General features: G+C 46.9%; 1 protein-coding gene across 3 annotated transcripts in view; it reads right to left on the bottom strand.

Annotated features, from left to right (window-relative positions):
- Positions 1-441: 441 nt before the first annotated feature.
- The window catches only part of LRRC56 (leucine rich repeat containing 56), a 65402-nt gene continuing 53182 nt past the window's right edge, over positions 442-12661 (bottom strand). For all 3 annotated transcript variants that reach the window (XM_027785057.2, XM_027785056.2, XM_027785058.2), the window contains 7 exons: positions 11646-11823; positions 9327-9527; positions 7783-7847; positions 6515-6639; positions 5430-5623; positions 2446-2812; positions 442-1658 (listed from right to left, as the gene is read on the bottom strand). In XM_027785057.2, the coding sequence (XP_027640858.2) occupies positions 1457-1658; positions 2446-2812; positions 5430-5623; positions 6515-6639; positions 7783-7847; positions 9327-9527; positions 11646-11823 (1332 nt within the window). In that variant the 3' untranslated portion in view covers positions 442-1456. The remainder of the gene's footprint in view (positions 1659-2445; positions 2813-5429; positions 5624-6514; positions 6640-7782; positions 7848-9326; positions 9528-11645; positions 11824-12661) is intronic.

Genomic DNA, 12661 nt, shown 5'->3' on the forward strand with positions numbered 1-12661 from the left:
GCTGACCGCCAGCAAGGGCTGCAGACCTCAAGCAGGCAGGGAGGGTGCAGAGCGTTCTGGAAACTATGCTGCCGCTTTCTTCTTTCTTTCACAAGGTCAGATTTTTCCTTTGGTGATGGTCATGGTCAGTGACACTGGCAAAAAGTCGATGTTAGGAGCCTGTATGAAGACACAGGCCCTGTTGCTGGGCAACATCTGATGGGAAATCCTGCCTGCATCCCTAGTACTGCACAGAACCACAGGCCACATAATTCTTAATGATTTTTGATGGATGATTTTCTCTAGTACTCACCAAAACTGGGCGAGCTAGCTTCAAGCTCCAGACTATTTTGTAGGAGAAAGTGGTTCAAGTATCACCATGATGAGACAACGTTTTGGGGCTTTCTCTGTTATTCTGCTCCTCTACGTTAAGCTGACCAGTAGAAAGAAGACATAAACCAATTCATTCACTCATCATGTAATTACTGTTTTATCAACTGGTTTAAACATATATACCTAACATAGTAATTTAAACTGGGAAAAAATGTGATGACACTCGGTTTCAGACTGCAACATCAATAAAGTTGTAAGGCACAGGCATTTGGATCAGCATCTCACAGTCTGCAGTCACTAAAATAGATGTTTCAAATCTCACCCAAATATAAAGCAAATGCCCTACCGAAAAAAATCAAGAGATTGCTCCCTTACTTCCCTGCACTGTTTTTGCTGCAGCATTACTTAAAATTATTCAGTCATAGGAAACTGGAAAGTCTAGAGGTGGGATGCCTGACTCGAAAGGCACACGCAGGGGATGCTCTGACACCTGCTTACAGAGGAATCCTGGCGTGCAACATCTATCCATAGGAAGTGAGAGAAATCCTTCCAGGTGGCAACGGAGCAAACAAACGTGTTCGTTGGGATGACCCACTTGGTCAGCATTTGCTCCCACAGCAATGCAGGCACCAAGAACCCTGGGTGCCTGTGAACGGGGTGAGCTCCTGTGGCGGCCGAAGGGCTGAAAGCACCCAGCCTTGCCGGGCTCTTCCTCAAGGTGACGCAGCCCTCCCTTCCAGCCTGCTCCAGCCAATGCTTCCTCTCAAGCCCTTGGCTTTGTCCCTTGCGTGTTAAACATCCACGACTGCAGAAGATAGATACATCACGGGGCTGCTGCTAGGGCAGCTGGCTGAGCGTGGAAATACTTCAGGGCTTGTTCTGTTTTAGTGCACGACGGCTGCAAAAATACCCATGTTTTGCTGTAATAGGAGGTTGATTAGCTCTTCTGTTGATCAGCGGGTGCTCTTTAAAGAAAGCATTTCTGGACCGGCTGTAGCCTTAATTGAGGCAAATCATGTCATTTGTTTGAACTGCTCTACTTGCACAGCTTTGTGTTTAGCTTGCAGAAGAATTGGAAAGATGACATCGATTCAAGACGGTGCTGCATACATGGCTCTGACACACGCTGCCGCCCGGGTACCTTCTAAGAGCGGGGACTTTTGTTCTGAGATGTTGCTGAGGCAGTGGCTCTGTCTGGCAGGGACTGCAGCACGGCGCTGGCAGTCAGGGGCCGCACGGTGCTCATCAGCCCAAACCCCCCCGAGGCTGTTGGGGATGAGCAGACAGCCAGCGCGTGGCAGTTGATCTCTCCAGGAGATCCACAATTCCTCTTGTCCACGATTGGCCTGAGGAAAAAAAAAAAAAAAAAAGAGAGAAACGCTAAGATGAAATTGCACCCTGGGTCTGGAGAGCCGCATTCTCCCCACCAGCTCTGCCATCTCCTGCTCTGAAAACTGAACCAAAAGCTGCCAGGCCTGGGAGCAGCACAAGGCACACCAGCCTCCCATGCAGGCACGCGCTCGCTGCCGCTGCTGCTCTGTAATGACTACATGAACTTCAACATCTGGGTGTCATGTCGCAACTCAGCTTTATTCCTTCAAAGAAGCAAACACAATGCTAATCTTACAGTAAGCGGGTTCAGAAATAACCATGTTTTGGTGCATGTGACACTGCTCTAATGCCTACTTTGTTTTCCAGAGCTCATTCTGACATGAATTAATGTCAGTGTCAAGGGAAAAAAAAAAATGAAGTGGGATTTCAGGAACTTGTCCTGGGGTTTACCTGAGGAGAGCCTTGAACAAGCACCACTACAAGAGCTCTGCAACAGATGTGGGCATTGGCTCTGAGTGGGGAACATGAGGATGGAACAGTAAGAACAGAGGAAAAAAAGCAAACAACTATTATTCAAGAAAATACAAAATTTCCAAAGATCAAGCCTCAAGGAACATGAGAAAATGTTTCATTTTAACATTAGGCGGACAAAGGTAAATGTCAGCAGAAAAAAAAGGAGCTCCTTTTACAGAATAGGCAGAAGACTCCGGAGACGACACAGAAGGCTGCTTTTTCCTGCCATAAAGTCCCTCCTGTTTTCCTGACACACTGCAGACAGTGCTGCCAGTGGTGCACATATACCTGATGCTTGTTGATCCAGCAGCTGCTGGTCCTGAAATAGGCCTTTGCCGGCCAGCGTTCCCAGCAGGCTGGCGCTGCCCTTGGGATCCAGAAGCAGCTGGCAAGCTGTGCTGGCTCAGGAGAGCAAGAGCCTTGTCCAGAGGCTGGGATGGGGTTTCTTGGTGAGCCCTTGCCTGGCCTCGCTGTGTCCACTGCTTGTCCTCCTCTTGGCTGGGTATTTTTAGGCATCTTACCCTGTGGTTCCTCATTTTCCAGGGTCTTGCTGCAAGACCCATTAGGGATGCAGGTGAAGGGCTTTTTGGAGGGGACGGAATTAGACGGTGGTTTGGGTTGGAGAACACTGCACCTTCCTGACCCTGTGACGAACCTGAAACAGGAAGGAGAAGCACAGTGATTTACCAGTTCATCTTACTTCTGAATGACCAACCCAGTGAGCAAAAGGCTTTGGAGAATGCTGTGTGACGGAGCTGGGTGGGCAAATGTGTCGCAGGGCACACAGCAATGCTGGCCTTGTTGAATTGCTTCCTCTGATAGTCAGGGGTTTGGGTTACTTGGCAGCCTCCCTGCCCGTGTTGCTGGTGATGTGCCATGCACTGGAACTGCTCACGAGCCATGCACAGCTCAAGAGGGACAGACCAGCTCAACCATCCTCCTGCTCTCAGGCAGGATCATACCTGCATCACTCCTGGCCAGTGTTTGCACTGACTTGCTTTAAATACTGGAGGACTCCATCCAGTGGTCTAACATTCAAGGCACAGGAGTAATCACAGGTGAGTGGATCCACTTTTTTTTTTATTCAGAGGCAGAGGTGTAAGGATAAGATCTTGAGATTAGCCTTAAAATAACAGAAAGTGCCTGACTGCTAGGGAAAATACTGCATTACATGCAGGGCTACTATCGGGCTGTTCATATTTTAGCCCACGTAATCCTCAGGTGCAACATATGTAGAAGAAAAATCTTGTTCCTGATTTATGAATATAACATGCATGCATATATGCTTAAAACCATTCTATAGATAGCAGGGATCTGATTGCTCTTGTCTATTAAAAGAACCAGTTGTACCTAAACGCTTGATCTGCGTGGTCCAGGGCAGGAACACAATCTAAAGAATGTGCCACCAAAACCCAGGCTCAGAAAGTTCAGCTTTATAGCCCCTAATTAATGGGGATGTATTTTACTGCTTAGGTAACCACATAAAGCTGATCTAAAACGTTCACTGCATAGTTTCCATCATACTGTACGCTTTCAAAATGCCTGAATTTCATAGGGTTTTTTATTTGTTTTTAAGTAAAGACACTCTGAAAGACTGGTATGCCTGATTCAAAAGCCCAGAATAACACTCAATGACTCCCAAAGAATGCAGATTATACAGATCCAATGCTGCAAACACTTTTACACAAGAGCGGTTTTGCTCAAGTGACTTGTCCTTTCCTGGTCAGAAGGATTGTTTCCAGCTACAAGTTGCTCTGTGAGAAAGCCACATTGGGTAGGACAAACTTCTGAAACTAAGTGTTGAGGCACTTAAATATATCTCCAAATCTTGACACAGTCTCAAGTCACAGAGGTCAAGTGATTTTTAACTGCCTTGCTGAATAAAGGCTATCAGATGCTAAAATTTTACCGGGTATTTGCTCTGCAAAACACATGTATGTGTCTATTAGTGACAGTGGGAAAAGGCTACTGTGTTTGTGATTATTTGAATCTTGGTTATTATGGCCAGCTGCTTGTGATTTGGGATCTGGGTCATCTCCCCCCCACCCCATGCCTTAGGTAATACTAGATTTCAACTGCTCCATCCATCTTGCAACCAGATCCTAACAGATTTGATTGCAAGATGGGCAGATCTATGCCATCCGTTCACTTCCATAGTCCTATAGCACATGACACTGGTACACTCTGAGATGTTTGGGGCATTGTCTACTCAATCTACAAAGATGATGAGATCATAATAAATCATACTCAGCCTTAAGAAATCAGATTAAATCTGAAAAAGATCAGATTACATCTAAAGAGACCATGAGATCATAATCTAAGACTTCTGCAGTCACTAGACAACAGGTCATTCCTTTAGGTTTTTCTAAACAGCTTCTGTTCCTGTTAAGGAGATATTGTTTATATTATTGTTAATACACAGAGACATTGAATAGTTTGATGATACTTCTGTTTTTTTTCCAAAATATATTTTTCCAAATTTTAATAGATCCATTTTTACCCTTGAAAGAAATGTATAAAATGAAAACTTACATGCTAATATTTATTGAGGCAAAAAAAAGAAGTTGTTACTAACAATAGAAACAGATTAAAGTTGTACTTTTGTAAGGTCTCCTACTTGATATGTGTTTGGAATAACCATTATTAATGTCTCTAATAGTCTTCAATACAATATACAAAAAGTAGCGAAGAGTGGGAATTCTGCTTTCGTTCATGCAATTCCAGAGAGCCCTTTGGCTTTGTTCCTGAGCAGAAGAGCATACCGCAGTTTTAAGCTCTTTTACTGAATGTATTCCTTTGGTTGCATATCTTTCTAGAATTCCCAGTTGCCCAGTTAAACCTTAATCATTAGCTCAGCCATTATTTCCGTCAGTGCCAACTGGATTAAAATATAGTTCAGTTGGAACAACTGTATTTTAGACTCACCTGGCACTGACAGAAATTAATGACACAAGGTAAAAGACGGAAGCATGTCCTTCCTCTAGAGCTGATGCTAAGCTGGTGTAAGATCAGCGTTGTTCCTCTTAATTCTACAGATCCATGCCAAAATGTATCAACTGATAGTCAACACGGCTGGCCACCATGCCCTGCTTAAAAACTTGAACGGATTACTTCGGGTCTGCCTCTGCAATAGTATTTCCAAACTGCTGCTCTAGAGCACAGAAGCCAGATCTCACAAAACACCGCAGTTACTAACACACCTATCTACAAATGGTTAGTAGCACGTGTCACTACCAAGGGATAACCCACGCCCACAGGTTTAGGTCCAGTACCTGAGGAAGATTGGGACAGAGAGGAGTGGCAAGAAGAATCAAGTGAAATCCTTTCAATGAGGTCCTCATCACAGGTCTCCCTCAACTCATCTTCACAGCTGTCGGGCAGGCTGCAGTCGTCACCCTCTTCCTCATCACCAAGAGCTGCCTTCAGTGCTTGGGTGGCTTCTTCTTGCTGACCTGTTTGCAGGCACCTGGGCAACATCGAGTTTCACACCCGTAGTTAGCCTTGGAGTTGTGAACGTGCAGCCAGCCAAGTGCAGCTTGGCATGGCCACACAGGCAAACACCCAGGCAGCGGGTTTAGTCACCCACTGCGATTTCCCACTTTCCTGGAGATGTGGAAAATCATTCTAAATGGATCAGCCATCTAAGCTGCCTGTGTCTGATTATCTGAAAGCGTGCTAAAAAGTTAATCAAGTGAAATGGGGCAGATTTAAAGTACTACACAGGGAAGTAAGCTCAGAGAAATAAATTCATCATCAGTTCTGCTTCCAAACCCACCGTTATCTGTCTGTGAGATAGATGGGGGAATCTCAGCATGCCAGTATTTTCCTTTCAGCCTTTCATTTGGTTAGGCCAACGCGATGCTTGCAGAAAACCTCATCCACTTTCACTTTTACTGGCTGAAAGATAGACACTGGCAGGGCCAAGAATGCCTTACCCGTTACGAAAAGTCATTTCCTTGCTCTCGCTAAGCAAGCCAGCCCACCCTGCCTGGGCTGGTCCTCAGCCTGCTCTACAGAGAGGTCAGAGGTTTCTTCTCCCTTGGCCACCCCACAGCAGCTCCAGCGGCAGAACTGATGGAAGGATCGGGGAGGATGGATGGAAGGATCTGGGAGGACTGATGGAAGGATCCGGGAGGACTGATGGAAGGATTGGGGAGGATGGATGGAAGGATCCGGAAGGACTGATGGAAGGATCCGGGAGGACTGATGAAAGGAATCCCACTCCAGGGACAGGAAGGCAGGAGGCCAAGTCTATCCCCTGAAACTGCCACCAGGTGGCCAAAGAGTTTATTTTATTATTACAGCACAAAATGAATGTCTGTTTTATTGCACGACAAGATTGCTCCCGCTGTCTCACCGCTTGTGCTGCTCACTCTGTACTCTCAGGTCAGAGAACACATCTTCCTGGTGCAGATCTCTTCCTCCTCCAGAGCCGTAAATGTTTTCTGTCCTCAGACCGCACAGTTTCAAAGGTGCAGGTGGCTGCAAAAATGATAGGAGTTACCTTGATGACCTCAGGAGCTCTCCCCAGCTCTGCTTCTAGATTGTGGATTTTACAAGGCATCAAAATCTGCTGTCACTCCTGACTTCTCAGATCACCCCTCCCTACTTTCTTGCTCTTCAGTTTAAGAAGCACCATGCCCCGGTCACATGCACTGTTACAGCCTGAGGAACCCAGGGTGGCTGTAACAAAAATGCTGATGTATATCTCACTGGCGTACAAGCCCATAGCATCTATACCAATAAGCACATTAAGACCAGTACCACAGAAATTGCACCATTCGGCATATGACCGCAGTCCCCTTCCACATCTTAGTTTATAACACACAGTCATTCACTGAAACGCTCACATTTGTTTCAGAAAAGCTTCCAGTGCTCGGGCAGTAGCAGCAGGGAGGCAAGGGAAGGACACATTTTTTTCCCAGCAGTTCTTTAACATCTGTTGTCAGCATTAAGTGAGGCTACTGACAGCGCAGCGATGCAGGTACCCTGTGCGGGCCGTTTCCCTGATTTAGCACTGCCTCTTTAAACCCACACACGTGTATCCCTGCCATGCTGCACCTCAGGGCTCACAAAAAGTGACCATGACAAGCCAGACTGCACCCCTTTATAGGGGTGCCCTCTCACCCAGCTTCTGCTGAAGCAAGCAGGCCAACCCGCCAGGCTGGGGTACCACCCCGCTGCCAAGAGGAACACACTTTGGCTTTGTGTTTGTTTAGGCAATAGGAATGGCTCGGCAGCATCAGCGATCTGACTATTTATGCCAGCATCAAAGAAACACTTCTAAAAAAATTGTATCTAATAGCTATTGTAGAAATACCATCAAATTTTGCAATCTTGCTTTGCGCTTTGCTCGGCTAGAATGATAGGAAATGTGCTGCCAGCAGCCAATAAAGAGTTTTCACATGTTCCTTTACAGCTGATGGTTGATGGCTGCTAGGACACGGGCACCTTTGTAACGGCGGGGCAAAAGACCCTCCGTCCTCCTCGAGGCCAATTGTATGTTGCAGGCTTTTGGGCTACAGAAGAGAGTGAGCTGCCACAAGCCACAGCGGGCGTTCAGGTTTATCCCAGGATTTATAGGGGTCACTAGGCAGGAATATGAAGTCTGCAAGAAAAACATACACCTAGCTTTTGCCTCCTGGCACGAAGGGCCTTGGTGGGGTTCCCGCATATAACTTGACTGAGTCCTAAGAAGAAAGGAAAAAAGGAAACATTTTTACTCCAGTGTTTAACAAAAGGTGCTGTCTTCGAAATCAGTCAACATCATTTCCCACAGACTGGAAGATGGGATATTCCATGGCATAGGCTCAGCGTGTCAGCTGGTGTGGCCTGACACTGCTGCTTAGAGGCAGTTTCTCCGTTTCTGCCAGAATCTGTCTCCTTCTGCTTCTGCTCTGCCTCCTCCACTGCGCTGGCGCAAACATTTGTGTGGCCACACAGGCAAGTCAGATCAGGAAACAGAGCCAGATTAAAACTAAATATGCTATTTGGGATTTTTTTGTTTGTTTGTTTTGCTAGGTTTTCAGCTAGACCTCGATCAGTATCAGGTTCCCCATGTGGCTGTGCAGATGCTCTTGCCAAAACAAGAGACAAGGCAGTACAGGGGCAGGAAGAATCAGTGAACATTGGGTGAAACTGTCTCTACCAGTAGAGCTAGTTACCTAAAAGTGCACGTGAAATCATGGTCTCATTCCCTGGCAATGCTGCACTTGGTTTCCATGTACTTTCCCGAATGCACGCTCAGCTGTTGACACTGCATTGCTTCATCTAGTTCATCACCCTGAGTCCTACCTACAGCAAGGAACTCAGGTGGGACTGGCATCTGAGCGAAGCACCCCACAACGCTGGGAAAACAAACACCATCTTCCTATCTAATCTGCACTCTATGGGCCAGCGGAGTTGCACCATCAAGGTCTTTCCAGGAGCCAGGGAAGGGTGTCTTGGGAAGCACCAAATATTGTACCAGAAGTGAACTCCCTTTCCATCCGGCTGTCCCCAGGAGCTGCTAGCATGGCAGTACTTCCAGGTGGCCAGGGCACGAAGGGCAGTGGTGCACCTGTGTTTTGGGCGAGCCTGTAGGTCAGGTATGTGAAGTCAAGGAACTGACTCCTCTTGCTGAGGGAGCCACCCCTGGAAACCCGAAAGAAAGTGCTCGTTGCCAGCAGTGATGTACGCAGTTTGATCCGTGTGCATGATCCAACGGGGGCTGAGTGTGCATCAGCGTGCCTTTCTAGGGGACTACCTTGGACCACATTCCTGTGACTGAACAAGATGTGCCCAGATGTGACTTAAGCGAGCCCCAGCTAGGCTGACGGGTAATTTAAAGGACTGAGCAGGACAACTTTTGACGAGGTATGAAAGGCAACTCCAGCAAGACAGCACCACTGCAGGACGGGGCTGTCGAGAGGGACAGCAGCACGTAATGCCTGGGGGTGAGGGGCTGAGGAGGGGGAAGCCAGGGTGACTTGCACCTTCTGCTGCAGGGGAAATTAAAGGAAAGCCCACGCTAAAGCAGGTGAGTCTTATGGAAGAAAAACTATACTGAACCTGATCTAGTAGCAGAATGGGTGGGTGGTATTCAAAGTAGCCAGGCTTTCATCAGCAGTAATAACATTCAGAAGGAGGTGGAGGTGTGGGAAAGAACAGGATTAAAACTCATACATTACCATGTGTCAAATCACTGGAGGCATCTTCTGCGAGCAGCTCATCAGGAACGGTGGGAGCTGGAAGAGGACAGCCACTGTGCAAGAGGTGGGCGTTGCCACATCTCCCCGCATTAGCAGACCATAGCGTGGTTCCAGGTCTGGAAGTTGTCGGGGGTCTTGGTCTGCAGCCAGACTGCCTTGCTACTGCCCCGAGACACGAATCTAAGAGAGAGGTTTCACTAGTGTAAGCACAGTGGTGCAAGGCTTCAGACACACCGTCACCATACGCTGCTAATACAGTGGGCTGCTGCTGCACACTTGGAACTGTCGGGGACAGAAAAATACGTCATCGTAGCTACAAGAAATCCGCTGGAATGGGTCCAGCCAGGAGACAGAGGGCTTCCTGGTGCTGCATGCAGTCCCCCGCGGCTGTCCTCTGCAGCAGGCAGAACCTGGAGTCCCCAGCTAACCACAGTCCCTTCCCACCCTCCTCCTGGCACAGAGACTGGGGGTCAGGAACCCCTCTGTGCCCACCACCCAGCTCCGAGTGTCCCAGGGGTGAGCCTGGATGTGTCCAGGGCTCTGCTGCCTCCCCTGCCTGCGTGCCTACGGTAAGAGTAAGCTGCCTCTCATGTGCAGCCCACTTGCCTGTGGGGAAGTGCTGCAGGCTTGCCAGAGTCACAATCCAAGCCCTCAGTCTTAAAATACATTGCTCAAAACCCCAGGCACAATGATGATGGCCACCTTGCCAGAGCTACTGGTCAATCAGGGCAAACCACGTACTAGGAGTTACGGAAATCTGGGAATGGCAGTGACAGATTTTGCCAGTACTGCCTCAGAGACAGATACTTCTCTACCCCAGAAAGAAAGGTGATAACCGAGGTTTTGTAACTCTGTGGGACAGGGTGGATTATACACAAGCTAGCAAAGGCAGACAGAGCCTTGTCCTCTTACCTGCCCGACTGGGAGCTGTCCTGGGAGCACAGCACAGCTGTAAGAGCAGCACATGCAGCCAACAATCCATAGGAAAGCAAATTTCATTTTGGTGCCTAGATGAATAGCATGCTTTGTGAAGTGTTGAGCATCTCCCAGCTCCACAATGCAGCAATCAGCTCTGTAATAATACGGCCATTTCCTTAAGAGCTGAGTGTTAGGACCTTTAATATACCTTGGCCATAGTTATTAATATAAACCCATGAAATACACAGTGGCTGAAAAGTACCGGAGTCAACATCACTATAGGAAAGAAAAAAATATGGGGATGTCTTAATCTGACCATATAAGATGATCAGTTTAGAGCTGAAGGCAAGACTGTAAGTCTGGTTACACTAGGAAACAATACAAATTCACATTTTTGTGCTTCATTCCCACTGTTCCTGTCTGCTCCCTTTGTTAACTAGTTTTCTGAAGTGTAGCTGATGTTGCCAAAGAAGGATCACTGAGGGATCAGATTTTAATGGATTTTTTCCCTACCATAACTACTATTACAACTAATGATTCGGACCCGCAGGGATTAAATAAATGACAAATGTATGTACTTATTCCAAAACAAACTAAATTTTTAATGGAGTACAGTTGGCAGGCACACCACAACTGGGGGGGGGGGGGGGGGGGGGGCTGGGAAGCCAACTGCATTGCCCACACTAATGGGAAGCAACAGGAGCAGTTATAGGAAATACTTTGTAATATTTAATGGTACGTGGTAAAGTGCATGTAGCATGATACATAAAAGCGTGGACATCTGAAGTATAACGAAGGCTACAGGCAAAGGCACAACAGATCTATTTTCAAACCATTTACTCTCTACTAATGATTGTAATGGACTTAATCACAGAGGCAAAGGAAATGCAACAGATCTCTTACAGGACCATGCAATCTCAGTTGCTAGGATGTTGCTACCATTGACGGGGGATGACCAAATTGCCTTTCCTATTATTAAACTGGAGTAGGAAACCCCGCTACATCCGTGCTACATGGGATTGACTGCTACCATGGAAAGGCCTGCGAACAGCTGTTGTTGAAACATTCTTTTCCAAGCTTTGCTTCTTTCCATCATGCAGAACCAACGCTAAGTACAGACTCCCAACTGCTGCTGGATTTGTTTGATGCTCTAGAACTCATCTGCATTCTTTTGATCTTGATGCACAGCTTAGGACAGCTTTCATTTAAATCTGCACCATGCTGAATTCTAGCTTCCTCACTTCCCAAGTGGAGAAGACAACGTCCTTCACCGCTTTGCGATAATTGAACGCTGGCTTTGAAGAGGCCAGCTTGCTCTTCATCTTTCTTTTTCACACATCATAACCTGAAAAATGAACCCCAATAGGAAACCTGACATACCTAACCATGACAGGTCTCCAGCTAAACCACCTTTCTTGATGGATTCCTTGATGATTAGCCAGTCCTTATGTATCTTCTTGGCAGGAAGGAGAGCAGTCTGGCTTGCTGGTACTTCGTCCAAATACTCCAAGTGGGGAATGAGGTTTTTTACTTCAGCTCTGTAATTATAATCTGGGTCCTGGAGAAATTGAGAAAGCGATCACAGTTTATTTGACAGACTGTGGACATCCACCAGCAGCACAACAGTGTTCAGTTTGTACGACTGCCGTATAACTTGAAACGCCTTCTGCGAGGCAAACCTATTCACCTCATTCAACAGCAATACATACGGACAGGAGTTTCATTTCACTGTGCTTCCTCCTCTCATCATTTCTACTCGAACTGATCATGGGCACGTCCTGAGCATTGCAAACACGTGCCTCCTGCCCAAAGGCTCCTTTACTGTTTACTTTATGTAAAGTTTACTGTTTGTTTTTTTTAAAAAACACCACAAACTTTACGTACTGTTTAGTCACTGATAACTTTGGCATTTGTCTTTGTTATATTATGTATATTATGTTTTACATTATGTATAATGTAAAAAAGCATAAAAGGCCACTGATGCCCCTGGAAAACCTGTGCACCCTCAGCATTCAGCCAGCCTCTCTCCCTGCTTTTGTGATTCTCTGGTTGCTGCATCAATACTCAGGTGACAGGGAAGACTCGAAAGCGTGTTGAGTGTTGCTACACCTGCCCATGGAAAAAGAGAGAACATTCCCAGGGAACCATAGACCAGCTACAGTGAATGAACTGCACTGATTTTCCGGGGCAGTCTTTGGGGATTCGCTGTGTGATATTATACAGTTAGAAGCGATGGCTTACTCCAAATTACATTTTCCTCTGCAAAAGGTGGCACGCCAACAGCAGGTGCAGAAGGCTGAACTGGACTGGGCTTGAGTTTCTTTTGTGAGGGCTGGAGAAACAGCGTGATTGCTCCCAGTGCGCACGGACTCCGTGTGACAGCTGTGGGGGAAAGC

This window comes from Falco peregrinus, chromosome 9 (genome assembly GCF_023634155.1).
Source record: "Falco peregrinus isolate bFalPer1 chromosome 9, bFalPer1.pri, whole genome shotgun sequence".
NCBI lineage: Eukaryota > Metazoa > Chordata > Aves > Falconiformes > Falconidae > Falco > Falco peregrinus.